Source organism: Pelobates fuscus, chromosome 1 (assembly GCF_036172605.1).
Source record: "Pelobates fuscus isolate aPelFus1 chromosome 1, aPelFus1.pri, whole genome shotgun sequence".
NCBI classification, from domain to species: Eukaryota; Metazoa; Chordata; class Amphibia; order Anura; family Pelobatidae; genus Pelobates; species Pelobates fuscus.
Window position 1 is genome coordinate 109,209,952 of NC_086317.1, and position 27,165 is coordinate 109,237,116.

At 41.0% G+C, this 27,165-nt stretch overlaps 1 protein-coding gene across 1 annotated transcript in view; it reads right to left on the bottom strand.

Annotated features, from left to right (window-relative positions):
• Window positions 1–1,499: 1,499 nt before the first annotated feature.
• Window positions 1,500–27,165, bottom strand: part of STS (steroid sulfatase) — a 333,313-nt gene continuing 307,647 nt past the window's right edge. Inside the window, exon 10 of the mRNA XM_063450160.1 lies at window positions 1,500–2,348. Within this exon, the coding sequence (XP_063306230.1) occupies window positions 1,984–2,348 (365 nt within the window). The 3' untranslated portion in view covers window positions 1,500–1,983. The remainder of the gene's footprint in view (window positions 2,349–27,165) is intronic.

The following is a 27,165-nucleotide window of genomic DNA, read 5'->3' on the forward strand; positions in this document are numbered from 1 at the left end:
ATTTTTTTTTCTTACATGTTCTTAGTTAAAGGTCCCCCCCCATTATCTTTAGGGTGAGGGGGGTAGGTAGGGGGATCATTTGTTTTGGGGGGGAGGGGGTGACTAGGGGTTTGGGGACCCCATGTCACCTGGGGACGGGACGGGACGGGACATTTTGTTTAGGGCCCCCACCCGCCGCTCAGGGGTGGGGGCCGGGGGAGAGGACAATAGGTCCCCCCTATTGATATTTAGGGCCCCCACCTGCTGCTCAGGGGTGGGGGCCAGGGTCCCCCATTAGGTCCCCGCCTTATTTTACTGTAGGGCCCCCACCCACCACTCAGGGATGGTGGCCAGGGGGGAGGACATTAGGTCCCCCCCTTATTTTACTGTAGGGCCCCCACCCACCGCTCAGGGGTGGGGGACAGGGAGGAGGACATTAGGTCCCCCTTATTATAATTTAGGGCCCCCACCCGCCGCTCAGGCGTGGGGGTGGGGGGAGGACATTAGGTCCCCCCTTATTTTACTGTAGGGCCCCCACCCACCGCTCAGGGGTGGGGGCCAGGGGGGAGGACCTTAGGTCCCCCCCTTATTTTACTGTAGGGCCCCCACCCATCGCTCAGTGGTGGGGGCCGAGGGGAGGACATTAGGTCCCCCCTTATTAGTATTTAGGGCCCCCACCCACCGCTCAGGGGTGGGGACCAGGGGGGAGGACCTTATTTCCCCCCTTATTATAATTTAGGGCCCCCACCCACCGCTCAGGGGTGGGTGCCAGGGGGGAGGACATTAGGTCCCCCCCTTTATGATAATTGAGGGCCCCCACCTGCCGCTCAGGGGTGGGGGCGGGGGGAGCAATTGGTCCCCCCTTTAGTTTAAAAGTGCGGGGGGGGGCTCGGGAAGGGGACCTTTTTTTTTCAACATTGAGCAGCCACAGGCTTCTCACTGTTTAATAGACATGCCCCTACTTGCGGTATAGCGAGTAGGGGCATAATTTACTAATACTAAGTAATCTTTACTTAGTATTAGTAAATTTGGCTGAAAGACCAATTTAGGTCTTTCAGCCTTTTAGTAGATAGCTCCCTAATACCGTGGGAATTAGGGAGTTATCTACTTATTCATTCCTGTCATTACACTGACTGGCTAAGTAACTTACATTTTATATGAATGTATGTTACTTGATTGTTGTAAGTCTTGTAAATGCTTACAGGTGAATCCTGGCTATGTTTGTATACTTTTATTTAAAATTTTATACAATGTAACATTCTTCTTCTTTCACTGGGTAAGTATATTAGTACTTAGGCAATACTGTACTTCGGAACTTCGGCACTTCAGCACTTCGGAAATTCTGTAATTTCGCGACCTCGGCAATTCGGCACTTCGGACATTCGGAAGTACCCGAATATCCGAATTGCCCAGAAATTCATCCGAATACATATTCAGACCGAAACGAATTGCACATGTCTAACAAATAGAAAAACAAAAATATTCAATAAAAGTCACAAATGAAAAATATATTGAGCATATATCCTTGAATAAATTTATTAGAATTTTCTCCTAACTTGTCATTGTTTTATTCACATTCTGAGTTAAAGACAATCGCTGCAAAACTGTATATGTGCTGTTTAGTGCAGCAAAGAAAAAAGTCCTATTTTGTTATGAAACATCACATCACGTTTATAAAATTCTGATATGTTTCTTAGCTTGTGATATGCCAAAGTGAATCATTTCCCTGACAGAAGGATAGTAACAAAGTATAAGTGAACAAGCTTCAGGATAAACACATGCAGCTCTGTAAAACTGATGTATGTTGTAGGAAATGCTAAGAATAGAACCAGGGGGAGGTTTGATAGAATGTGCAAGGTACAGCCTTAGGTAAATTTTGGAAATCAAACTGCCACCTAAAATACATGTGATCTAACATCTCGAGAAGATAAAAGGAACAGTATATTCTCAGAGGATATAAAATCAAATATTTAGGATACACTACACTTTGATTTTTTTGCAGGTTTAGTCTCCCCCAAATTCTTTATCGTTGTCACAGTAACACAAATCAAACCAAGATGAACAGCAAGCCTGAAGCCAGGGTTTCCAAATGATATTGCTCCATGATAACTGATTATCTATCACTTGAAGGGATTCTGTATGGTTTTGTGCAGCTTGCTGAATTGTTCTAAGAACGGTATAATACATTTGTGTCTGGGGTGTGAGTGGATTTTTTTCTTCTGGGTCCTTAGACAGATCAAAGAGTAATAAGGGGTCATGATGTGTAACAAAATCGCCATAACAGAAGCAGACATGGGAATCAAAGCAGCCATTAGAACCCTTGGGTTGAAAGTTTGGCGTGAAATAGAAAGCCTTCCAAATTGATTTACCTGAAAAGACAAAGCAAATAGGACGAGTTAAGTTGTTTTGTGGATGACTAATTTCTAATATTCTATCCAGAATACCATACACGATACAAAACAATTCTAACATTTCTCACACATTAAAGAAAACCTTCTTTGGTTTGCATGTGGAACGTTTAAAGCTTACATGTTTGTTACAGCCAAGTCTTCCTTTTATGTTTCTGCTCTCGAATTGTTTAAAAGTATCCTTTTTTTAAAACAATGTATTTAGAAATGCCATTCTAGACAAAGATATACAAGGAAACTAGTTGCCTAAAATGCTTTATATGTCATACGTCACTCTGTTAGTGACAGGAAAATAAATTGAAGTGTATGAAAAAAAACAAAACAAAGCAAAGCAAACAAAAAACAGAAGATTAGCAAGGAAATCGACCAATGAAATCTACCCTCTGACTGAGGAAGGGAAGTAAAAGTTTCAACGTAAAGTGCAGCATATTAAGAGTAGTATGTTAACTGCTAACTATGACATGTTTAAGATATAGAGGAACCAATCAAATGCATATGTATAGGTATCAAACCGAGAACACACTATGTGCACTAATCACTTGCAGGGATGCTCAGTGAAGGTCAGCTTTAGATGTAACTGCATAGACCTCCTACTAAGCTTCCTCAGCCACCAGGTGAAAGTACAAAGCCCCTTACATCGCAAGATCACAGAAGGCAACTGTATTTTTCTCCCACTTGTGTATCTGTACCTGCTGCCATATAGTTATTTTTGAATATGACCTTGATTGCCTACATGTATGATACACGTTTAGGGATATATCATTAAAAATATATAACAACACATAGGCAACATTTTTTTTAGCTTTTATTATTATAATTATGTTTATATTGATTAGAAAGTTAATGCCAAAAGCTTTATAAACAATAATAGCAATTGTATCTAGCTTTTGCAGAGTAAAGTGCATTTGTATTAGGAAAACGTCACACATCGACCTCAATTTAATAAATTATTGCTAGAAAAACTTTGTACATGGCTTACAGTATGTACAGAAGTCACATTTAAACCATTATATGATAAATAATTTGAAAAAAGGTTTTCTAACAGTATTGAATCATTTATAAAGCTTATTATTATTAAAGCTATATTTAAAAAAGATAATGTAAAATAAATTGTTATATTCAACTGTGTCAATAAAATATATACTTGTAATGCTATGAATAAAATAATATAGAGGCACCAATATAAAGATACTCTTTCAAAAACAGAAATTCTGAAACTCTGCAATAAGGCTTTTATAGTTATGCAAATAGTGCAATTCAGGAACAATTTATTAAACAGAATAAAACATTAACTTGAAATATAACACACTCACAATACTTTGGCATAAAACCTGAAAATATTGTGTAAATGTGCATACAGGTATTTACACAAAAAAAAAAACATGGATCTGATCTACCAATCATCTTTAGCAATATCAAAAGTTGTCCAATGAGATCTCCAAACAATCTTAGTGCCTCAGGCTCATTCACAGGTATGGGAAATATAATTTCAATATAGCAAGATTTAGAAGATTGATTAGCAGTTCTATTCATTATGTCTTTATTGCATTTCAAAGATGAAATGCATTTATCTGCTGAACTAGCACACATAAAGGTAACAGAAGCTCTAATGTTTGAATGTTACAGTATTTACATTATATAATTAAACATTGCTAACGGAATATTATTTAAACAAGGAAAGATATTTCCTGGTTTATTGATGCGACCGATAACTTACCAAATGGAACAAGTTAAAAATATATTCTTGTAATGCTATGAATTACGTACACCCCTATTCATATAACTGGTGAAGAGTAGAACATATCACTGATTTTAAGTTTCTAGGATTGTATATCTCATACGATCAGTTTTGAAGCACAAATTCCACTGCTGTAAGTAAAGCACAACAGTCTCTCTTTTTCTTGAGAAAACTAAAGCCTAGATCAGGGGTGCCCAAAAGGTAGATCCCCAGATGTGTTTAAACTACAGATTACATGATGCTTTGCCATTCTAGAGCATTCTAAATGCATACAACACATGGGAGTTGAAGTTCTTCAACATCTGCGGATCTACCTTTTAGTCAGCCCTGGTCTAGATTAGTGGTCTCCAACACAGTCCTCATGGGCCACCAACAGTCTAGGTTTTGTCAGTATCTCCATTGGAATAAAACAAGGAAATACATTAATCATGGACTGTTGGTGGTCCTTAAGGGTTGGGTTGGAGACCACTAGTCTAGATAATGACCAAATGTTATCGCTGTACTATTAAGAGTATTTTAACAAATTACATCTCATGTTGTGGAAACTGCTCAGTTGCTGATATGAAGGCTCTTCAACGACCAGTAAGGACTGCTCAGTACATCATTGGTGTTCAACTTACATCAATCTAGGAAATATACAACAAACGCTGTGCATGGAGAGTAAAAGGAATCATTGAGGATACATTTTATCCTAGTCATGGATTGTTTAGTCATGTTCCTTTAGGGAAACATTTTAAGACCTGTACTGATAGCCCTGTATGTTTGGGAATAGTTTTGTTCCCTCTGCGGTGATGCTTCTGAATCCTTGCTTAGTCGTTCGCTCTTAGTAATAGAATTGTATAACAGAGGTTTCTGTTGTATTGGCTGGATTGCTTTGCCCTAGGTTTTGTTCAAGATTTGTATATTGGTTTATAATTTGAACTTAGTGTTTTTTATTATCTCACTTCATGTTCATGGTCTGTGTTCACATCTTGCACTTTATATACACATGGTCCATGTGATCTTATTTTGTATGTATTTACATCTTGCACTTTATACACATGGTATAAGTACTTGCATTTTGTACATATTCGCATCTTGCACTTATTATGCATATGGTCTATGTGCTCACATTTTCATTTTACTTACATGGTCTGTGCTCATATTTTTTCACTTTATGCACTTTACCTATGTGCTCATATTTTGTATTTTGTCATAATATATAAAACTTTAATTGCACTTTAAATTGGATAGATGTTTTAGTTGGATGTAGACGGTAGGTTACATAGTCGTATTGTGTAATATGTATATGTATTACTGGGCTGCTAATGTAATGATTGAGGGATTTAGATATTAGATGTATTATGGTATTATGTGGACCGCTTAAGTTTTGAGTTACACTCTCTATTTTATTGGATTTGTATTAATCACTGCTGTATTTCTGATTGGAGGCCAACTGTTTCATTGTCTTTTTATGTACACTGTACAGGGATAATAACCTTAAATATCTGGGCAGCTAAATCTGTAGGTTCTAATTAATTACCTAACCTATTACTTTTTGTATTATTATTTTAGTACTTAGTAGTCAAAATTGCCTAAAAAATGTCTAGACGTATCAATATAGTTTAATTAATTGAAAAACTAGGCGAAATTTCCTTTAGTATGCATTATATTTAGTAACAGATATAATGCTACAAAACAAATGTTGTCTAGTTTACATATATTATTTCCCAGGGTTTATGTATAGTTGTTGAAAGAATATTTTAGTAATACTGACTTTTTTTTTCTTTTCAAATACATTTTATTGCAAAATGTTTCAATATTTTAACTATAACAAATAAAGAGAATTACATAAACAGGGGAATAAAAATGAAAATACACATCTGAGAACAAATAATTCACATGAACAAAAATCATCAAATAAATGTAATAAGTTGCTAATAGACAACAAAGCCATCAAAGCCCAAAATCAAAATTAGATACAATAAAATGAAAATAAGTGCTCTCTATTTGATAATAGCTGCAATTCGCCAACAAGGACATCCCTCACCCTTGCGAAAAACAAATCAAAACAGATAAAACAACGAGGTGAACAGCGCTAGAGATATGAATTGCATACATAGAGGGAGAGAGCAATATCCAAAGATGTATATCTTAAAACACAAAGGTCACAATAATAGTGCAATATGTAATTACCCTACATACTATACTATTGGGTTTATTTTTCTTCTCTTTTTATATGATGACCTCTATCCACTTGAGAGCCAAGTAGTGCTGATTTTTACAAAGAGATCCTTAGATGGGGATTATTCTGTCCAGGCTCAAGTAATTGTGAGTGTTCCTTTGGCACTATTCAAATATCTACACTATTGTAATTACATATTGCACTATTATTGTGTCCTTTTTTTTAAAGATATACATCTTTGCATATAGCTTTCTCCATCTACGCATGTAATTCATATAGTGCTATTCACCTAGTTATTTTTTATCTGTTTCAAAATCAAAATTAGAATCATAACAGATAATACACCTGGCCGATTAAAAGCCATATTTACAAACAATACTCAAATCTGTTGTTCTCTTCCCACATTGCCCACTCATGCCTCAGAATATTAACTGCATCCGATGGCTGTCTAAATGCTAGTTCACACCTCTTATTTTCAAATATCTATTTACTTCTTTAATTGGTGATATAGTAACAGTTTTGCAATACCTGGGGATTGCTGAAGTGGCCGATAGTAGGAGATGACTTAACATAATAGTTTTACTTTTGGACAAATCAGCAGGGATTTTCTTGAACAAACAAAGTTCCAGTGGTAGTGTAGCTCTGGAATCAGTAATGGTTTTGATTAGCACAGTCATTTTTCATTTTAGGACACATCCACAATCTTGCATCCTTGACAGGTTCTTGCACAGGTTGATCCAACCTACCTATCCTCCCTAATACACAAGTATGCCTCATATAGGCCTACACGATCTGCGGAAGACCTACATCTTTACTCTTACCACTCTTTGATGCTCACATTCAAGACTTCTCTAGGGCTGCACCATTCCTTTGGAATTCCCTTCCCTTCTCCGTTAGACTTTCACCCAGTATCCATTTCTACGATGAATCATCGAAAACTCACTTCTTTCAGAAAGCATATCAATTAATGCTTCTGAATCCTTGCTTAGGCATTAGCTCTTAGTAATAAAATTCTATGACAGAGTTTTCTGTTGTATTGGCTGGATTGCGTTTTGCCCAGAGGTAAATTGGGTTTTGTTCAAGATTTGTATATTGGATTATAATTTGAACTTAGTGTTTTTATCTCACTTTATGCTCATGGTCTCATGTTATGCACTTTTTGCTCATGTTCCCATTTTGCACTTTATATACACATGTCCATGTGCTCTTTTTTTGTATGTATTTACATTTTGCACTTTATACACATGGTATAAGTACTCACATTTTGTACGTATTCACACCTAGGCCCATACGATCTGCCAAATACTTGCGTCTTTCCTCTAACCACTCTTTGATGCTCACCTTCAAGACTTCTCTAGGGCTACCCATTCCTTTGGAATTACTTTTCTTTCTTCGTTACACTTTCACCCAGTCTCCATTTCTTCGACAAATCATCAAAAACGCACTTCTTTAGGAAAGAATATCAATTTAACTATTAACAGCCCTCCCTCTCCACACTCTGATTGCACTCCTGCAACTGTCAAAAATAACCCACTAAGCCCTCAGTGAATACTTTTCTAGCAATCTAGTTTTCTATCCTAACCTTACCTTTTGTGTCATGATACCACACTCCTTCCAGCATGTGATCTCATCGAGCAGGGCCCTCAACAACTCTGTTCCTGGTTGCAATTACCTATCTGTTAGTCTACCCATTGTACAACACTGCAGAATGTGTTGGCGCTTTATAAATAGTAATAATAATAACCAAATAGTCCATCCATTCAAAGTCAAACTGCTCTTTTAGAGTGCCCAATTCGAACCATGAGGACATAAATAGAAAGAGTTTGAGTTTTGTTGGTATTCAATTTATATAATGAAATATTGCTGAATTCTCGCAGGATGGACATTAACAGTGTAATTGAGGACATCAGATTTTTTTTAATTATAGCATAATGTCATCCGCAAATAGACCAATTTAATGAACTTTATCCCCAACTGCAATGCCCTTGATTTCTACACACTGTCTTTTAGTTGCAGCAAATGGTTCCATTGCCAGCATACATGTGGGCACCCCTGTCGGATTTAAGATTGACTATTTAATGTAGAACTAAAACTTAAAAAAATAAATGAAAAAAAATACACACACACAGTTTTTTTTTTTTTTTTACTAAAGTGAGAATTGTCAGATATTCAAAGAGAATTCAAAGTGAATTTTAAATTGTAGACAAAAATAGTTCAACTAGAAGCAAATCTGAATTAGGGAAATTTTCCAATTCAGCTATTCTGTTCATAAACTTGAAAATCCCTTTGAATTATCATTCCCACAATTCTCACTATAGTAAACAACCCTGGTTGAGTCACTATTACAAAACATTATCTATCTATCTATCTATTCATACATATGTGATATATACATCAGTTCAATATACAAGCTATTCATTCTTTTTTTTGTTCATATCATTAGTAGTGATGTCGCAAACATAAAATTTTCGGTTAGCAAACGGCGAACGCGAACTTCCGCAAATGTTCGCAAACGGGCGAACCGGACGAACCGCCATAGACTTCAATAGGCAGACAAATTTTAAAACCCACAGGGACTGTTTCTGGCCACAATAGTGATGGAAAAGTTGTTTCAAGGGGACTAACACCTGGACTGTGGCATGCCGGAGGGGGATCCATGGCAAAACTCCCATGGAAAATTACATAGTTGATGCAGAGCCTGGTTTTAATCCATAAAGGGCATAAATCACCTAACATTCCTAAATTGTTTGGAATAACGTGCTTTAAAACATCAGGTATGATGTTGTATCGATCAGGTAGTGTAAGGGTTACGACCACTTCACAGTGACAGACCAAACTCCCCGTTTAACGCACCGCAAACAACCGCAAACAGTCCATTTGTACAACCGCAAACTCCCCATTTGCACAAGGTTGGATACCAAGCTAGCCATGTCCCGTTCCTTGTCCTCACTGATGTCATTGAAGGTCTCTTCCTCCACCCAGCCACGTACAACACCAAGGGTCCCCGAAAGGTGACAACAAGCCCCCTGTATTTTCTTTTTAAATGTACACTACTGTTACACCAGATATGAGTTGCACTGGTGTGACACTGTGCCCTGGCAGGCCCTGAAACGCACACGTGTGAAGGAAACTGACTGCTATTATTTCACAGTCAAATTTCTAGTTTTTTTTAATGTACACTACTGTTACACCAGTGATTGGCCCACGTCATGCCCGCAAAATATTCGTGTGTGGGGGTGCTGGAATGACGTGGGCCAATGGGAGCCTGAATCAACTTTTGGCTCCCACTGCCCCTTTAAGAGCGAGCTCGTGACTCGAGCCGTGCTCCTAGTGCCAGGTGGGCCACGTGACTGATCACTGCGGTCAGTGCACGCGGCTAAGTCAGAAGAGGAGATCAAGCCGCATGTGGCTCGTGTGGAGGCAGGAGTGATCCAGCCACGCGCGGCTCAAGCTTAGGAGCCAGGTAGGAGCCAGGTCGGTCCCAGGATAAGGTAAATACAGCCAAAACCACTTATTCCAATCACACACCTTTCCTAACGTCCTATGCCATTAAAAGCATATTACCGCGTATTTAATAAAACAGATAGAGCCCCTACTTCATCCAGGTTACCGATCGATGGTTCGATATTCTGAGCCCTCTCTGATTTACTGTACACGACTATTCGATATTCCCACAAATTTTATATAGCATTTTATGTTTGTTTGAGACCACCTTAAAAATATTGGATATCGCTAAAAATCATGATCACTATATACTTTCTCTAAAAACCTCTAAAACGAACCAAACTACTCATCCATCCGCTAAACCACTTTATCCCACCTAGAACTAGTGCCAGTTAAAATACTTGACTCTTACTTACCCACACTCAGTTATGCCACACACATTTCACCACTACGCTCACTGAATCCCTCTGACTACGGCTAAATTCATCTTCTACATCAGAACACTACTCCTAAGATTGGGTTGTATCCATGTCTCGGGTCTTTCATTTAGAATAGGGTCAGCTTCGGTCTCCTTCAACACTGACACTCCAGTGCATATTATTAAAAGATTGGGCAGATGGAAATCCTCAGTCTACAACCGATATATTCCTCATCCCGAGAAAGAAATGAGGAAAGCTTTTAAAAGTTTGGCTTTGTAAATTTGATGCAATAAGTGTGTTTTTCTTTAATACCTTTTCACCCTCTTTGCATGAACCCAATTTACATATATTACTAATATATTACTATGGGGGATAATGTATAATAAACACAGGTTACTGGCTATGGGAGGGTAATGTATAATAAACACAGGTTACTGGCTATGGGGGATAATGTATAATAAACACAGGTTACTGGCTATGGGGAGATAATGTATAGTAAACACAGGTTATTGGCTATGGAGGATAATGTATAATAAACCCAAACACACAAAAAAAGGATGCAGCTTCAGAATTAATGTAAATTGTATGCTGTCAAGGAGGTGGGAGGGTCTAGGAGGGAGGGTCTGCTGCTGATTGGCTGGAATGTGTCTGCTGACTGTGAGGTACAGGGTCAAAGTTTACTCAATGATGATGAATAGGGGGCGGACCGAACATCGCATATGTTCGCCATCCATGGCGAACGCGATCAAGCTATGTTCGCCAGGAACTATTCGCAAGCGAACCGTTCGGGACATCACTAGTCATTAGTAAAAGCTCTTACTAGCTTACTAAAAGCTCTGCACAAGGATATGTATGATATTAGATTGTATGGCACTATTCAAATATCTACAGTATTGTAATTACATATTGCACTATTATTGTGTCCTCTTTTTTATTTTATTTTTTAAGATCTACATCTTTGGATATCGCTCTCTTCCTCTAAGTATGTAATATAGTTAATGCAATGTTAAACACAAATACACACACCATGCAAGCCATAAGACTTACTCTGACCACAGAAATCTCACTTTAACAGTGCTCTCACTACTGCAAGGGATTCTGGGTAGGCATGTGCAAATGAGCTAAACAAAGAACCACATTTTTGCCTCATAATTCCATTTTATACATGGATTCCTTGGAGTATGTGTCTGCTGCATACAACAGCTTTGAAACACAACTCAGGAAGAGGTGCAATGCCAGCTCATCAGCATGAGATAGGTTACTGGCTTGCTATGGAGGCCTGACATTACTTGTTAAGTACATACCAAATATGTTGTGGTGGGGAAAAAAGTGTGGATGAAAACCCCTTCCACCTTAAATAAGTGGATACTTAATGCAATGATAAACACAAATACACACACCAGAAATCTTGCTTTTAGAACAGAAATCTCACTTTAACAGTGCTCTCACTACTGCAAGGGATTCTGGGTAGGCATATGCAAATAAGCTCAACAAAGAACCACATATTTGGAATTTACTTTACATATACATACTATACAAATACACTACTTTATTTCATATATATATATATATATATATATATATATATGCATATGGCAGAAGACAGGAAAGTTATATCCTAACTCAACAATGCAACACCTCAGGTGATATGCCTTGATAAAAAGAAAAAAAGTCCTAAATTGATATGCCACCTCAATAGCCAGTGTAGAAAGTTATATGGGTAAAGACCCTATCTGGAATCAGCAATAGTTGTCTGCACAAAATACACAGAAAGAATTGTAAAAAATGAAAAAACAAAAATAAGAAAAAAAGGGAAAGAAAAAAAAAACAGAAAAACAAAACTGGAAAATTGAAAAAATTATATACAGTCCCAGTGTGTACACACTAAAAAATTCCAAAGCATGCACCCATATGTGGATGCTATAGTATGGATCTCACCACTCCTGAGTCCTGGGTATAGCAGACTTGATGAATCCTTAATATATCCTGATGTTGTGACTTATCCAAATCTGTATGCATGAGATTACTCCTGCGTGTATCCAAATGATTGCAGACACTTTTCAAGTCAGTCTCTGGTTTGTTCTGGTTTCCTAGAGTCCTGGCTGTCACTAGGGTACCTGGACTGTGCGCTCTGGACTACATGCGTCCCTTCGTGAGCACGCAACCCAGGTACCCTTAGGTACCCACCTGCCATTTGGGGGTCCTCCCAGGACCAGTCTATGACGTCCGCTACTTCGGGTACCTCTGGTTGCTGTTGGGGAGGGAGACCGGTTGTCTCTTCTCCCAGCATTGTACTTTGCCGCTGGGGAGGGGGACCGGTTGTCTCCTCTCCCTGCACTCACCCTGCCGCTGGGGAGGGTGATCGAATATCCACAGTCCCAATCTGCACAACTTGAGTGCACATTGCCATGCTGCTCGGTTCTCATCATACAACTCTTGCATGATTTGGTCGATCCTCTCCTCCAGAGGATTTAGGCCATACCAGGCTAGCCGCCTCTTTACCTCCGCATTGAAAGCATCGCCCTCATAGCAATACGTCATGTTTGCTCGGTGTCTCCGGGATGCTGCTCCTACACCTGGAGTCACATCATATATGTGTTATTTTATTTTATAAGTGGTAGAAAAAACAGACTTTACTTTCAAATGAGAAGATAAAAAGAAGGCTTTTTAGAAAGCCTGGAACAAGATTATGGCATGCACATTACAGTTTTCAAAACACAAACCTCTAAATCGCTAGATTTACCAAACATGCATTAACGAACAGACTTAAAGGACCACTATAGTGCCAGGAAAACAAACTTGTTTTCCTGGCCATATGTAGTCCTTATGTCCCCCCCCCCACCCTCATGGCCCCCCTCCCACTGGGTTGAAGGGGTTAAAACCCCTTCAGACACTTACCTTTCTCCAGCGCCGCCGGGCTTACTCGGCGCTGGTAATCTCTCCTCCTCCTACCGACGTCAGTGCCAAATGTGCATGCAAGCGCGCATTCAAACCGCCCTTTGGAAAGCATTACTCAATGCTTTCCTATGGACGTCCACGTCTTCTCACAGTGAGAATCGCGGAAGCGGCCTCTAGTGGCTGTCAGTGAGACAGCCACTAGAGGCTGGATTTACCCTCAGTATAAACATAGCAGTTTCTCTGAAACTGCTATGTTTACAGCTGCAGGGTTAGAACTACTGTAGAGGGACCTGGCACCCAGACCACTTAATTGAGCTGAAGTGGTCCGGGTGCCTATAGTGATCCTTTAATTAATATCTTACTACTCTACTCACTAAACAATTCCAAAAATAATGCAAAAAAGTAATCACTACTGCACATCTTTACTTTAATCATAGTACACAATTATGTTAGCTAAGTAGATGCAAATAGTCTTTTAACAACCCTTATTGTCGGAGGAGAATGGAAGCAGAGAATAAAGACAGCCATTATTTGTTAAAGTGAACCTAGAGTCCATTTTAAAACTGTAGTTATTAAAACATTCATAAAAAAAACATTTTTTTCATATATTCTAATACAACTACACCTGTTTTTCAAGGATACTTCAACTGTTGCAGCTCCAGCAGAAGCTCACCTTTATGGGCATGAAGTATCTCCTGGGCATTTAATCAGGATGGCGGCGGTGATGTGAGGGGGTGGGGGGGAGGCGTGCATAGAACACATGTGTGGTTCCATTGCTTAAGCTGGGACAGCAGCGATGCAGTAGGCCGTCTAAACTGCAGACCTCGGCATTGACTAAATGCTAGTTGCCCGGGAGGTAGGGTGAGGCAATATTAGAGATGAAATATTGCAAAATCTATAAATTTGCTAGTGAAATCACTAGCACAATCTATCGATGAAAATACCTATAGAATATATTGCTGCAATTACAAATATACAGTACAGTTATCTTTTAAAATGGCTGCAAATCTTTTTCTACTTATTCATGTGAATATAACGGCAATCCTCTTTTTTTTTAATTTAATGAATACCTACTGTTTAAGTATAAAATAAATGCAGTTATGTGTGATTTTATTTATCTATGTACTTACTATTGGTACATAGTAGGTCATTTGTAGCACATTTTATGGTTGTGTTCATTAGCTATTAACATGAAAGATTATTTTAATTCAATGGTTGTAATAATATGATTTATATTTGTATTATTATTTTTCACTAAAAATCTTTATTGTACTATTTAAACAACTATCCCTCTGTTCTGTTTTAATAATGGAACCAATATAAAAAAATAAATAGAAACCTATACTGTTCCATAGTTTTCTTTTTTCTTCCTGCCGCATAATTAATGTAAATCATCTTATATAAGTTAAGCAACATAGTTTGTCTGTATAGTATACTGTTTTAGTGGTTAACATCGGAAGTCTTTTTTTTTTTAGAATATAAAATAAAATAATAATATAAATTTAAAGAAAAAATAAATAAAAGCTAACTTACAGCCCCATCTCCCCATCTTCCATTCCCATGGGAAAGGTATGAGTCAGGGAATGTGTATCTGTATATTTCTCATAAACCTATGAATAGTATTTATGTATCATGAACGAAAAATATGCAAATGCGTGATAGAATCTCACATTGCTTTTCATATTATTTCAAGAAAAAAATGTCTTTCATTCACTTGTGTCATCAGAATGAGATGACTCTTTCTCATATCAAATGTGATACATGCAGAGAGACACATGATACACAGGTTAGTATGAAGATCCTCTTCCATTGTTGATTACTGCATGTAAATACAGAAAAAAGGCAGAATCATTTCACAGTATGTCTAAACAATAAATGAACTTCAAATCCAAACTCATAAAATGACACTCACAAATAAAGACCAAAATAATGTTGCTCTAACTTAAAACACTCCAGGTACCACTACATCAAAAACTGAGATTGCAAGTGAGTACTGGAAAAATGTAGGAGATAATATATATGCATTAAAGTAATATTTAATAAAGCATACATAAACATGTGTCCTTTCTCATCCATGGAAAAAATTCAGTAGTAAAATGTATGTCTTGGCTTTCAAAAACAAAAACATTCTGCCACCTTGAAGTTTCCAGTAACTCTTTCCAGGGGGGTTATACTATCACCAACTTGCGTCAAACTGCTGATTGTGTACTCATGGTAATGGTGTCACAAACGTACCTTTATCCGGCGCCCGCACATCTTCATTGGTTATGCACATTGCCTCAGTCCTCGGGCCGCGAAGTTCGCGTAGTTGCGCACCCTGAATAAAATACTTACCTTCGGTCCCGTGAACGCCTCCTTCTGCTGGTTCGTGAGATGAATTGCAACCTCTAAAATAAAGAAATAGCCATGACATAATTTCCATAAAGGTACACTCAAGGCACCCAGACCACTTCTGCCCATTGGAGTGGTCTGGGTGCCAACTCCCACTACCCTTAACCCTGCAAGTGTAATTATTGCAGTTTTTTATAAACTGCACTAATTACCTTGCAGGGTTAACTCCACCTCTAGTGGCTGTCTACTAGACAGCCACTAGATGGCACTTCCTGGTCCATAGCAAAGAAAACCTGTACTAGAGCGTCGCTGGATGTCCTCACGCTGTGTGAGGTCCTCCAGTGTCGCTCAATTCCCTATAGGAAAGCATTGAAAAGCATTTTCAATGCTTTTCTATGGAGAGTTCTAATGTGCACGCGCGGTACTGGCGCGCATGCGCATCAGGTCTTCACGGCCGGCGGGCGGGATCAGTCTCGCCCACTGGCCGACGTAATGAAGAGGAGGAGTGGCGGCGACCCAAAACCGCCAGCGGGGGTCTCAGGTAAGTGACTAAAGGGGGAGGGAGAGGGGACCTGCAGTGCCAGGAAAACGGATTGTTTTCCTAGCACTGGAGAGTCCCTTTAAAGGAACCACATCATCTAGGTGACCCAATGCTTTTTGGACATGGTCCAATGGGAACTCTTATGAGCCTATTTAAGGCTTGTTTTAGCCTCCATTTTTTGCCCTATCATGGTTTCTGTTTGGATCCTCGTTTAGTGCTCCTGGTGATTCCCTTGTGATTTCCTGTGTTTGACCCCGGCTTCGTATTTGACATCCGATTTCTGGTATCCTGACCCCTGCTTCATATTTGACTCGTGATTTCTGGCATCCACACCCTGGCTTCATATTTGACTCGTGATTTCTGGTATACTGACCCTGGCTTTGTCTTGAGTATTTCTGTTATTCCTGTCATTGATTTATCTTGACCCTGTTTCTTGTTGTAATAATATGTTAAGTCCGGCCATTCTAAGACTCAGTAATACGCCTTTCGGATCCACCTTTTGTGGGTTTCCTCTTTCCTGTGTGTTGGGTATCTCCGCCAAAGAACTGCTTCCTAGCTGGAACAGGGGACAAACCTCAGCACTCTGGCCCTTAGTCGCCTTGACGTGACTGGGGCCATGGAACCGCTCCTTCCTGGAGCCGAATGGGGAATTAGCTCTAGTCCTTACAAGGACTTTCCCCATTGAATCACCTGCAAGCTGGAACAGCAGACACAGGAGTAAATCTTCTTTCCCTCCAATAACAGGACAAAACACCGTTTTGGAGTGTAGGCTGGAATAGAATTTTAATGGAGGCAAACTGGTCTTTTATGCAAGTTTCCCAACAAGGGTGACACCCAGGTGGACCTTGTTGGGCATACAGTGGGACACTCTCATACACAAACAATAGAATCCTTCCTCGTGCTTGGGAGATAGTTGAATCAGGAACTGTACTAATCTAACCCAATTATCTCGAAGCACAGAAAAACATACAATTTTATGAAACCCCAAAAAGTACCTTACAAACACATAAAACCCCATAAAAGTTAATAGCCCCGATCTGGGTGAACAACATATCCAAAAATCACCCAGATCGGTTCAGGGGTTCAGGAATTTGCTGGAAGTCATAGTTTTGACCGACCATGCACATGGTCCTATGCCCAAAACAGTTCCAGGGAAATCAGTGCTAACAGTTGGTCAAGTTCGGTAGTCTTTTACAGGTTTCCTTGCAGGGCCCATAGTCTGTGGGCAGGAGGCTGGAAAGCAGGCTTCTCCAGGAGCTCAAGGCAAACTTACTTGCAGAGGGGAGTTTGTCACAGGGTACAACTCCTGTGAAAAATGGTTAGACTTGAGCATTCAGTTTCAAACAAAAAAATATCTGTCTGAATTTGAGTGAATCAGCAACTCCAAAACGCCATATTTGAAATATTGCCATGCAAGTCTGGTGAGATGTAAGTCTTGCCTGTCAGTGCGTTATGACTGGTTGGATTACAAACCAACCAATCAGAGCACTCTGACCGAGATTTCAAGATGTAGAAAAGTCTTTAACAAGCTCTTTTCTACCTTGAGGCTTTTTTTTACATTTTTACATTTTTTATGTGTTTCAAGTTATTTTCTTTTTTCATTGTTTATCTTAATAGTAGTGTTGAGTTAATATGGTTTATTTTTTAGTATTCATTTGGGACTGAATAAAATAAGACTCAAGAAGAAGAATATTTTTCTAGACTAGATCAATTGACCCCCATTCACTAATATTAGAATGAGTAGCTAGGCAGGACATTTATTATTTGGGGGGTGGCTAGGAGCTTAGGGACTGGAAGGGGATGGTTAAAAGGGGGGCTCAATTTTTGTTGGGGGGGGAGTATGTCCCCTCAGTCTTATTAATACACCAACATATAGGCCAAGATTGAGGGGTGAATTTATGCAGTTCCATCCCTTTTTATTTTTTAAATAGCCTATTGGTGGGGCTGGGAGAGATTAATGAGGGGCCATTGCTATATTTAAAGCCAACATCCACCGCTCATGGTTGCGGACAGGGTGGTAGAGGGATGTTCCCCTTTTTTTTATTAGCCCCCTCATGCTGCTTGTGGCTGGGGAATTTAACAAGTTCACCAATGTTTATTATTATTTTTTTTTTGGGGGGGGGGGGTTAATAGAGCATGGTTACCTGTCCACCCCTTATAATTCCTTTTTGCGCCTACCCAGTGTCTGCAGGAATGGGCGCATGGGGGACCAGTGAAGGGTCCCCTCACGTAATTTTTCTAGCGACTGGGCACCAATAGCTGTTCAGTCGCTTAATTTAATTTGCGACTGTTCACTGTAACTCCACACAGTTGGAAAAACAGGTAATTGGTGTTCAGTCCTTTAAACAATTACAGACTGGTTGGTAAATGTATTTATTTCTAAAATATTTTACCAGGATGGATACATTGAGATGTCTCTCATTTTCAAGTATGTCCTGGGTCCACAAAACATTGCATTATTACAATAGGATACAATATTACAAAAAAATACAATATACAAAATAATTATATATATATATATATATATATATATATATATACACACACACATATAAATTTAACATATAACAGGTGATAAATATATTCAACCATGACAGGTGCATTCTTTGCTGAGGTATATTACTATAGATATCTTAAAAGATTTTAGATTGAATGAAGATTTGACTGTGTCCCTGAGGTTATTCCATATTTGTGGGGCTCTGTAGGAAAATGAGGATCTAGCCACTTTATTTTTGTATTGCGGTATGCTAAATATCGTGCTAGTACTGTGGTGGAATCTCGGTAAAAATATATTTAGTAGGCCGAGATTACCACGTGGCATGTGTACGTGCATATGCTGACGTATCGATCAGTTGGTTGCACGAGGCAAGATACGATCAGTAGTGTACGGAGCATGTGCAAGAATACAGGATGTAGTATTCCCCTCCTCCATTGTGCTGGACAAGCCATGCGGTCAAGCAGGAAGTTAATTCTTATTTGTATGGATTGGTCAAGAGAATGTGCGGGTGGAGCTTAATATGGGAGGAGTTATGTGCCTATATAAGGAGCCTGCACTATTGTCCGGGGCTCAGAACTTGTGGTATTTTGGTGACGCTAGTCCCTCTGAGTCCCGATCGGTGATCCAATAAAGAATCTCTTCCTTCCTGAAGAAACCTGTGTCCATCTCTCTGTGCTTCGCTTCCGTCAGTTTCTCCGGTATCATTTGGTGCATTGGCCGGGAAGCTCATCGTTCAACGGTAGCTGAGAGGCAGAGGCGTGAGACGGTCTATCTTTGCCCACGTTCTCTACGGCTGCACCCCTGAACTTCTGCGTGGACCTCCCTTCGTCTCGGCGCCACTGGTCTGTTGTCCAGGAGATCATCGGCCTCTACGTGAGAAGTGCTGGGGTGTCCCCGTCGATGAGTGTGAACTCAGGTTCAGGAACGAGGAGGTAAGACAACTGCTGTTTTAGACGGCAGACCCACTAGGGGTATACCGATTGTGCGGTAGGCCCATAAGGGGTTATTTGTGTATGGAATCTGCCCCCTCTGTCGGAGGGAAGGAGCGAAGGCGCACCGCTCGATCGAACGCTCTTTAGTCAGACCGTTTGATTTTGTTAGTCAGGCGGGGCTCTGGTGTAAATAGCCCTAGCCGGACACCGGTGTCTTATCTAGACTAGCGTTCTAGGGTGTATACTTTGTTCGCTAGGTCGGAGGGACCGGGAGACTAAGCGGCGTCTGTGTAAATTCGGTTCGCTAGCTCTCAACCTATCTTGGCTAAGTGGGAAGGCGTGTAAATTTGGAACCCACTAGATTTTTGATAGTAATCGACTAAGAGGCGTCTGTGTAAATTCGGTCCTCTAGCTCGCTATATGTGGTGCTTGGGCAGTGTGGCTAACCAAAACGTATGTAGATTGTTTTTAGGTAGTCCATTCAAGGTACTGGCCAATAGTTTAGTTGGGAATTGTAAATGTGATAAAGATTGTTTAGTAAAGTGTATATCTTGTTAGATAGCGCGAGCTCAGCCGTCTAGCGAGAGTGTTAATAGTGTGTTATAGTGCACGGTACCATAACCCTGTATATTTACTGACACTGTATATAAGTACTAATCATTGTGGTCCATTGCATGTTTAACACCATAACCACTAATAATTGTATTGTGACCTTAACTTGTGCTTTGACCTATGCTAACCGTACTGTAACCGCTATTTGTAAAAGACGATGTTACTGGGGTGTGTTATAGACGGGTAATTCGTATATAGAGAATTATAGCGTGGGTGACTGTATAGTTTATATTATGTATAGGGCATAATATTGATTATCTAGTGACTGGTGTAACAGCTGTGTGTGTACGGGAATTCCCTGAGTGTTTATTGTGTTATTGTATACGTTTCACTTGGTAACTGTACCACGTGGTGCTGTTGCCAGAGGAAACGGGTGTGACTGTTGAATAGTACGCGTGCATAGTATTCGTTGTCAACGACGTTCCATTGATAAGTATGGGCGCGTCGTAGTCAACGATTCCGGATCCCTTAGGTTGTATGGTGAAGAATTTTAAAAAGGGATTCAAAACTTGTGATTTTGGGGTTAAAATGTCTCCTGTACGTTTGGTCACTTTGTGTACTAGGGAGTGGCCTACTTTGGTTGCGACATGGCCGCCACGTGGCAGTTTGGATCCAACTCTGGTACAGCGCTTACACGTGGCTGTATCGGGTAGGCCTGAACTTTACGGCCAGTTTCCTTATATTGATTGTTGGAGACAGGCCGTAAATGACTCGCCAAAATGGCTTCAGACATGCCACGAGGAGCAATGTCGCCTCATGGTAGCTAGGACTTGTTTGTCCACTAGGACTGGTGTTAGGCCCATTTTGGACACGCCCCCTGAGTCCGAGATCCCTTTGCCACCCCCTTACTTTCCGTTAAGAGGAAGTGACGCAAATGCAGGAAGTCCTGCAACCCTTCCCTCATTGCCCTCATCCACTTCCGCTTCCTCCTCCAGTACAGAATCCACCCCCTCTCGTACTAAATCTCCCCTTCCGGAATCAGAGCCAACCCCCATTAGATCCGAATATCCTGATTTGGCGCCACTTCAGACTTCCGGTCAAGCTTCATCTAGCTCAACTCGAAGTGTTTTATTTACAACCTTTTCCCAAAACCAAGCTCCCACATCCCCATACCCTATTTCTCCCCGACTGGAACCTATGACTGACGCCCCTCCACGTAGCCCCATACAGACCCGACAACTGACCGGTGCCCAACAATTAAAACACTATCAGATGCCTCTTCGTCTGAATCCTGGGTCAGCCTATATCGATGCCGCAGGCCAAATGGCACATGCTGACCCAGTCTTCGTATATGTCCCGTTCACGACAACCGATCTCTTAAATTGGAAGACCCACAATTCCTCGTATACTGAGAAACCACAAGCTATGACTGATCTGTTCACCTCAATAGTACAGACACATAACCCGACATGGGCTGATTGCCAGCAGTTATTAATGACTTTATTCAACAATGAGGAAAGGACAAGAATTAATCAAGCGGCCATTAAAGCACTAGAGGATAAAGCCCGTACTTTAAACCAAGCCAATCCATCAGCATGGGCCGCAACACATTATCCCAACACCGATCCCGATTGGAATGTAAATGGTGCTGATATGGTTCAACTCAGAGCCTATAGAGACGCTATAATTGCTGGCATGAAAGCCGGAGGAAAGAAAGCCATTAATATGTCGAAGACAGTTGAGGTGATTCAGAAAAGTGATGAAGCGCCCAGTGTCTTTTATGACCGATTATTGGAGGCATACCGCTTGTATACCCCCTTTAATCCGGAAGACGCAGATAATTCCCGAATGGTGAACTCCGCCTTTGTCAGCCAAGCTTACGGAGATATTAAGCGCAAGCTACAGAAGTTAGAAGGGTTTGCAGGTATGTCCATCACCCAACTAATGGAGGTAGCGAATAAGGTATATATGAATAGGGAAACAGAAAGTAAGAAAGAGGAAGAGCGCAAGATGCGTAGAAAGGCAGACATGCTAGCGGTAGCGATCGCAGGCGTAGATAGACGGGGCCCAGATAGAGGCGATAGTAAGTGGAATGAGGAACCTCTAAGTAGAAATCAGTGCGCATACTGTAGGGAAGAAGGGCATTGGAGAAATGAGTGTCCTCGAAGAGAACAGTGTGAGAGAGACAGACCTAGGACAGGTTATGGAAACTTTAGAGGCAGAGCGAGAGGTAGAGGAGGCCCCGGAGGGAGTAATGGTAATAGAGGGAGCAATGGGAACAGAGGAAGTGTTAGGGAAGATAGGTATTTCCCAGCAGCGCAAAGGTCCCGCGATAGAGAAGGCAGGGACTTTGTAGGATTGGCTGACACGGTCATGGAGGACTATTGATACCGACCGGGCTCCATCCCCCTTGGTCGAGCGGAGCCTATGGTCGATGTATCAATAGGGGGAAAAAGGAGTGCGTTCATGATCGACACTGGTGCTGAACATTCAGTGGTGACTAATCTAGTTGCTCCTCCATCTGGAAGGACTATTACTGTAATAGGAGCAACTGGAAGAAGTGCTGAAAAACCGGTTCTTAAAAGTCGACTCTGTACATTGGGAGGCCACGTAGTAAAACATCAATTCCTTTATATGCCTGAATGTCCAGTCCAAATGCTGGGACGTGATATGCTATCAAAATTACAAGCGCAGATTACGTTCCTACCAAATGGAACAACATCCTTAAAGTTTAACGGACCTTCAGGTATTATGACATTATCCGTACCAAAGGAAGAAGAGTGGCGACTTTATACAGCGTTGACTAGCCAAAACCCTAGGAGTGATGAGTCATTATTCAACATACCAGGAGTTTGGGCAGAGAACAACCCACCAGGACTGGCCCGCAATATTCCACCTATTAAAATTGAACTAAAACTTGGGGTTTATCCAGTGAGCCTAAGACAATATCACATCCCGCAGAAGGCTAAGAAGAACATCCAATCTTATCTGGATAAGTTCATACGGTATGGTATCCTAAAATTCTGTACTTCCCCCTGGAACACCCCATTGCTGCCTGTTCAAAAGCCCGGTACAGATGAGTATCGACCTGTGCAGGACTTGAGAGCAGTCAATGATGCGGTTGTTAGTATACATCCAGTTGTACCCAATCCATATAACCTGCTTGCTTTAATTCCGGGCGGGGCTACTTACTTTACAGTCTTAGACCTCAAAGATGCCTTCTTTTGCCTTCGAGTTGCCGCAGAAAGTCAATGTATTTTCGCTTTCCAATGGGAGAACGCTGTAACGGGCTCAAAACGCCAAATGACCTGGACAAGACTGCCCCAAGGGTTTAAAAATTCACCTACCCTATTTGGTTCAGCTCTAAGTCAAGATCTACTGGATTTCGAGTCCATCCCAGGAGAGTGTGTATTGTTACAGTATGTAGATGACTTGTTGATAGCAGCAGTTACAAAAGAAATCTGTCAGCAAGCAACGCACGATCTACTACTCATTCTCTGGAAGGCAGGATACAAGGTGTCTAGAAAGAAGGCTCAGTTGTGTTTGCCAACTGTCAAATATCTGGGATTCCATATCTCTGAAGGTCAAAGAATTATGGGGCCACAGAGAAAAGAAGCTGTGTGCCAAATACCGATACCCAAGAATAGAAGACAAGTGCGAGAATTCTTGGGGGCAGCAGGCTTCTGTAGGATATGGATTCCCAGCTACGCGATACTGGCAAAACCTCTGTATGCAGCTATCAAAGGTACAGAGCACGACCCCTTCTTATGGACCCAAGAACAGCAAACGGCATTTGAAGATGTGAAGAAGGCTTTGATGAGTGCCCCAGCATTAGGTCTACCTGATCACACACGACCATTCTACTTATATGTACATGAGCAAAGAAGAATGGCTGTGGGAGTATTGACACAGTACTTGGGATCATGGCAAAGACCTGTTGCCTATATGTCTAAGCAACTGGATGCAGTGGCCAGCGGACTTCCACCTTGTCTAAGAGCCGTAGCTGCAGCCGCCCTGCTAGTAGCTGAAGCCGATAAACTCACTCTGGGTCAAGAACTTTATGTACGAGTCCCACATGCAGTACAGACGTTGTTGGATTACAAAGGAAATCATTGGTTTAGTAATAGCCGTATGACCAAGTATCAAGCAATGTTGTGTGAAAACCCAAGAGTGCATTTAGAGACTGTAAACACCTTAAATCCAGCTACCCTTTTGCCACAACCTACTGAAAGTCAACATGATTGTTTGGAAGTAATGGATGAAGTATTCTCAAGTAGACCAGATCTTCGTGATTTTCCCATCCAGAACCCCGATGTTCAATATTATACCGACGGCAGTAGTTATGTGAAAGAAGGGATCCGCTATGCAGGATATGCAGTAACAACAATAGACAAGGTGATAGAAGCTCGGCCACTGGCGAAAGGAACATCAGCACAAAAGGCAGAATTGATAGCACTGACACGAGCGTTACAATTGGCTGAAGGTTTAAGAGTGAACATCTACACGGACTCCAAATATGCGTTTTTAACCACTCATGCCCACGGAGCTTTGTATAAAGAAAGAGGACTACTGAATTCAGAAGGCAAAGAAATCAAGTACGCAGCTGAAATCCTACAACTATTGGAAGCAGTGTGGGAGCCGAAAGAAGTCGGTATCATACATTGTCGAGCGCATCTGAGAGGAGATGGTGATGTAACCAAGGGAAATCGGATGGCAGATAGTGCAGCTAAGCGTGCTGCTGAATCAGGAAGACAGGAATATGTGGGGCATATAGCTGCTCTTATACCAACTCCACTGTCCCAATGGACTCCAGTTTATACAGCTCAAGAAGAGGAGTGGTTAAAGACTGAACCAGGAAAGTATTTGGAGAACAAGTGGTATCAGCTAGAAGATGGAAGAATAGTCATACCAGCATCACTAGCGGTAGAAATTGTCCAAAATTATCACAACGGGACACATTCTGGGAGAGACAGCACAGAAGAATCTCTCAGAAAACATTTCTACATACCAAGATTGTCCAACTTGACTCAGGCCATTGTACGAAGATGTGTAACGTGTGCTAAAAATAATGCAAGACAAGGACCAGTAAAGCCACCAGGAGTCCAGTTTATGGGGGGACTCCCCATGTCCGATTTACAAATTGACTTTACAGTGATGCCTAAATCGGGTGGACATCGTTACCTGCTGGTAATTGTGTGCACCTATTCAGGCTGGGTAGAAGCATGTCCTACTCGTACAGAGAAAGCAGGAGAAGTTGTGAGATTCCTGCTACGAGAAATAATACCCCGATATGGACTACCCTGTTCTATAGGATCGGACAATGGTCCAGCTTTTGTTCATCAGTGCCTACAACAACTGACTCATATGCTTGGTATAAAGTGGAGGCTTCATACAGCATATAGACCCCAGAGTTCTGGTAAGGTAGAGAGAATGAATAGAACTATTAAGAATCAGTTGGCTAAAATGTGTCAGGAAACCCAACTTAAGTGGAACGTTCTCTTACCCATAGCTTTATTGCGAATCCGCAGTACCCCTACCAGAAGGATGGGCCTCTCTCCTTTTGAAATCATGTATGGGCGACCACCTCCCGTACTTGGTAACTTAAGGGGGGACTTGAGTCAGTTGGGAGAAGGAATTACCCGGCAGCAGGTTGTAGAGTTGGGTAAGACTATGGAGGAGGTACAGAAATGGGTACAAGATAGATTACCTGTGAATATTTATCCCCCAGTTCATAGTTATTATCCAGGAGATCAAGTGTGGATTAAAGAGTGGAATAATGTACCGTTAGGGCCCAAGTGGAGAGGTCCTTATGTTGTTCTTTTGTCTACCCCTACAGCAATAAAAGTAGCCGAAGTGACTCCGTGGATACATCACTCCAGGGTTAAACCAGCAGCAGTCGATTCTTGGCAAGTTACAGCAGATCCAGAGAATCCCTGCAAGATCCGGTTAAAACGCACGACTCAGTCGGAGTAACGAGGAACTATTGTGGATTACAAAATTTTATTATTTTTGGGATTTGGTGCGTGAGTGAGAAGGCCATAATAAAGCCTGTCCGCCCACCGACGTATAGTTTATAAGCCAGGGAAAGTCTCGAAGGGACTCCTGTGAAGACGAGCAGAACTCCATTCCCTGCAGCCCTTACCTCCTGGAAGCTGAGGTGCCTTCGCACGGACGAAGACTGAGGATGACGGCGAAAGATGTGTTGATGATAATGTTTATTTATGTGTATTTTTATATTCAGGAAGGTAGAGGTACCGACATTCCTAGCTGTGAGGTATGCATTAAGACTACAAGAACAGGTAACCATATTTCCCAAACCCTAATTTGGCATTCACAATACGAGTGTAAAGGAGATGTATCGAGATGTAGATACCTAAATATAGACTATAGTGTGTGCCATTTAGGAGTAGGAGAACCTAAGTGCTTCAGTCCAGAGTATCAACCCCGTACAATTTGGTTGACTCTCAGGAATGGAGATCCTCAGGGGACCCTAATTAATAAGACGGTGTTAGAATCCGTACATTCTTCGGGTGTTCTGCTATTTGATGCGTGTAAAGCGATATCAAGTGGTAGAAAGCCGTGGAATGTATGTGGGGATCTTAGATGGGAGAGGACGTATGGGTCTAATGATAAATATATTTGTCCCAGTAGTAAAAATAAATATGTGAGTCCTAGATGCCCAAATAAAGACTATAACTTTTGCCCATATTGGTCTTGTGTGGGGTGGGCGACTTGGGGACAGACAGTAGACAAAGACATGATAGTGACTAAGTTGCCTACCAGCCCATATTGTAAGTCTATGGAATGTAACCCAGTCCATATACTTATAAATAACCCCGATAAGTTCTTAGACAAATATGGCAATTTATTTGGGTTTCAAATATACGGGACGGGTTTAGATCCTGGGACAGTATTGTTTATAGGGATAGAGACTGATACGGTATCCTCCCAAACTCATCAAGTATACCATTCCTTTTATGAAGAGATGAGTATAGATAATAAGATCCCCCATAATGCTAAAAACCTGTTCATTGATTTAGCTGAAAGTATTGCCGGTAGTCTTAATGTTACCAACTGCTATGTGTGTGGAGGTACTAACATGGGAGACCAATGGCCTTGGGAAGCAAAGGAGGTAATGTCCGGTTCTGAGGCAGTTGACCAATTAATATCTACACAAGCCGATTATCATATGAGTGTTAGAGGTAAATCTGAGTGGAGATTAAAGACCTCCATCATAGGTTATGTTTGCATAGCAAGGAAAG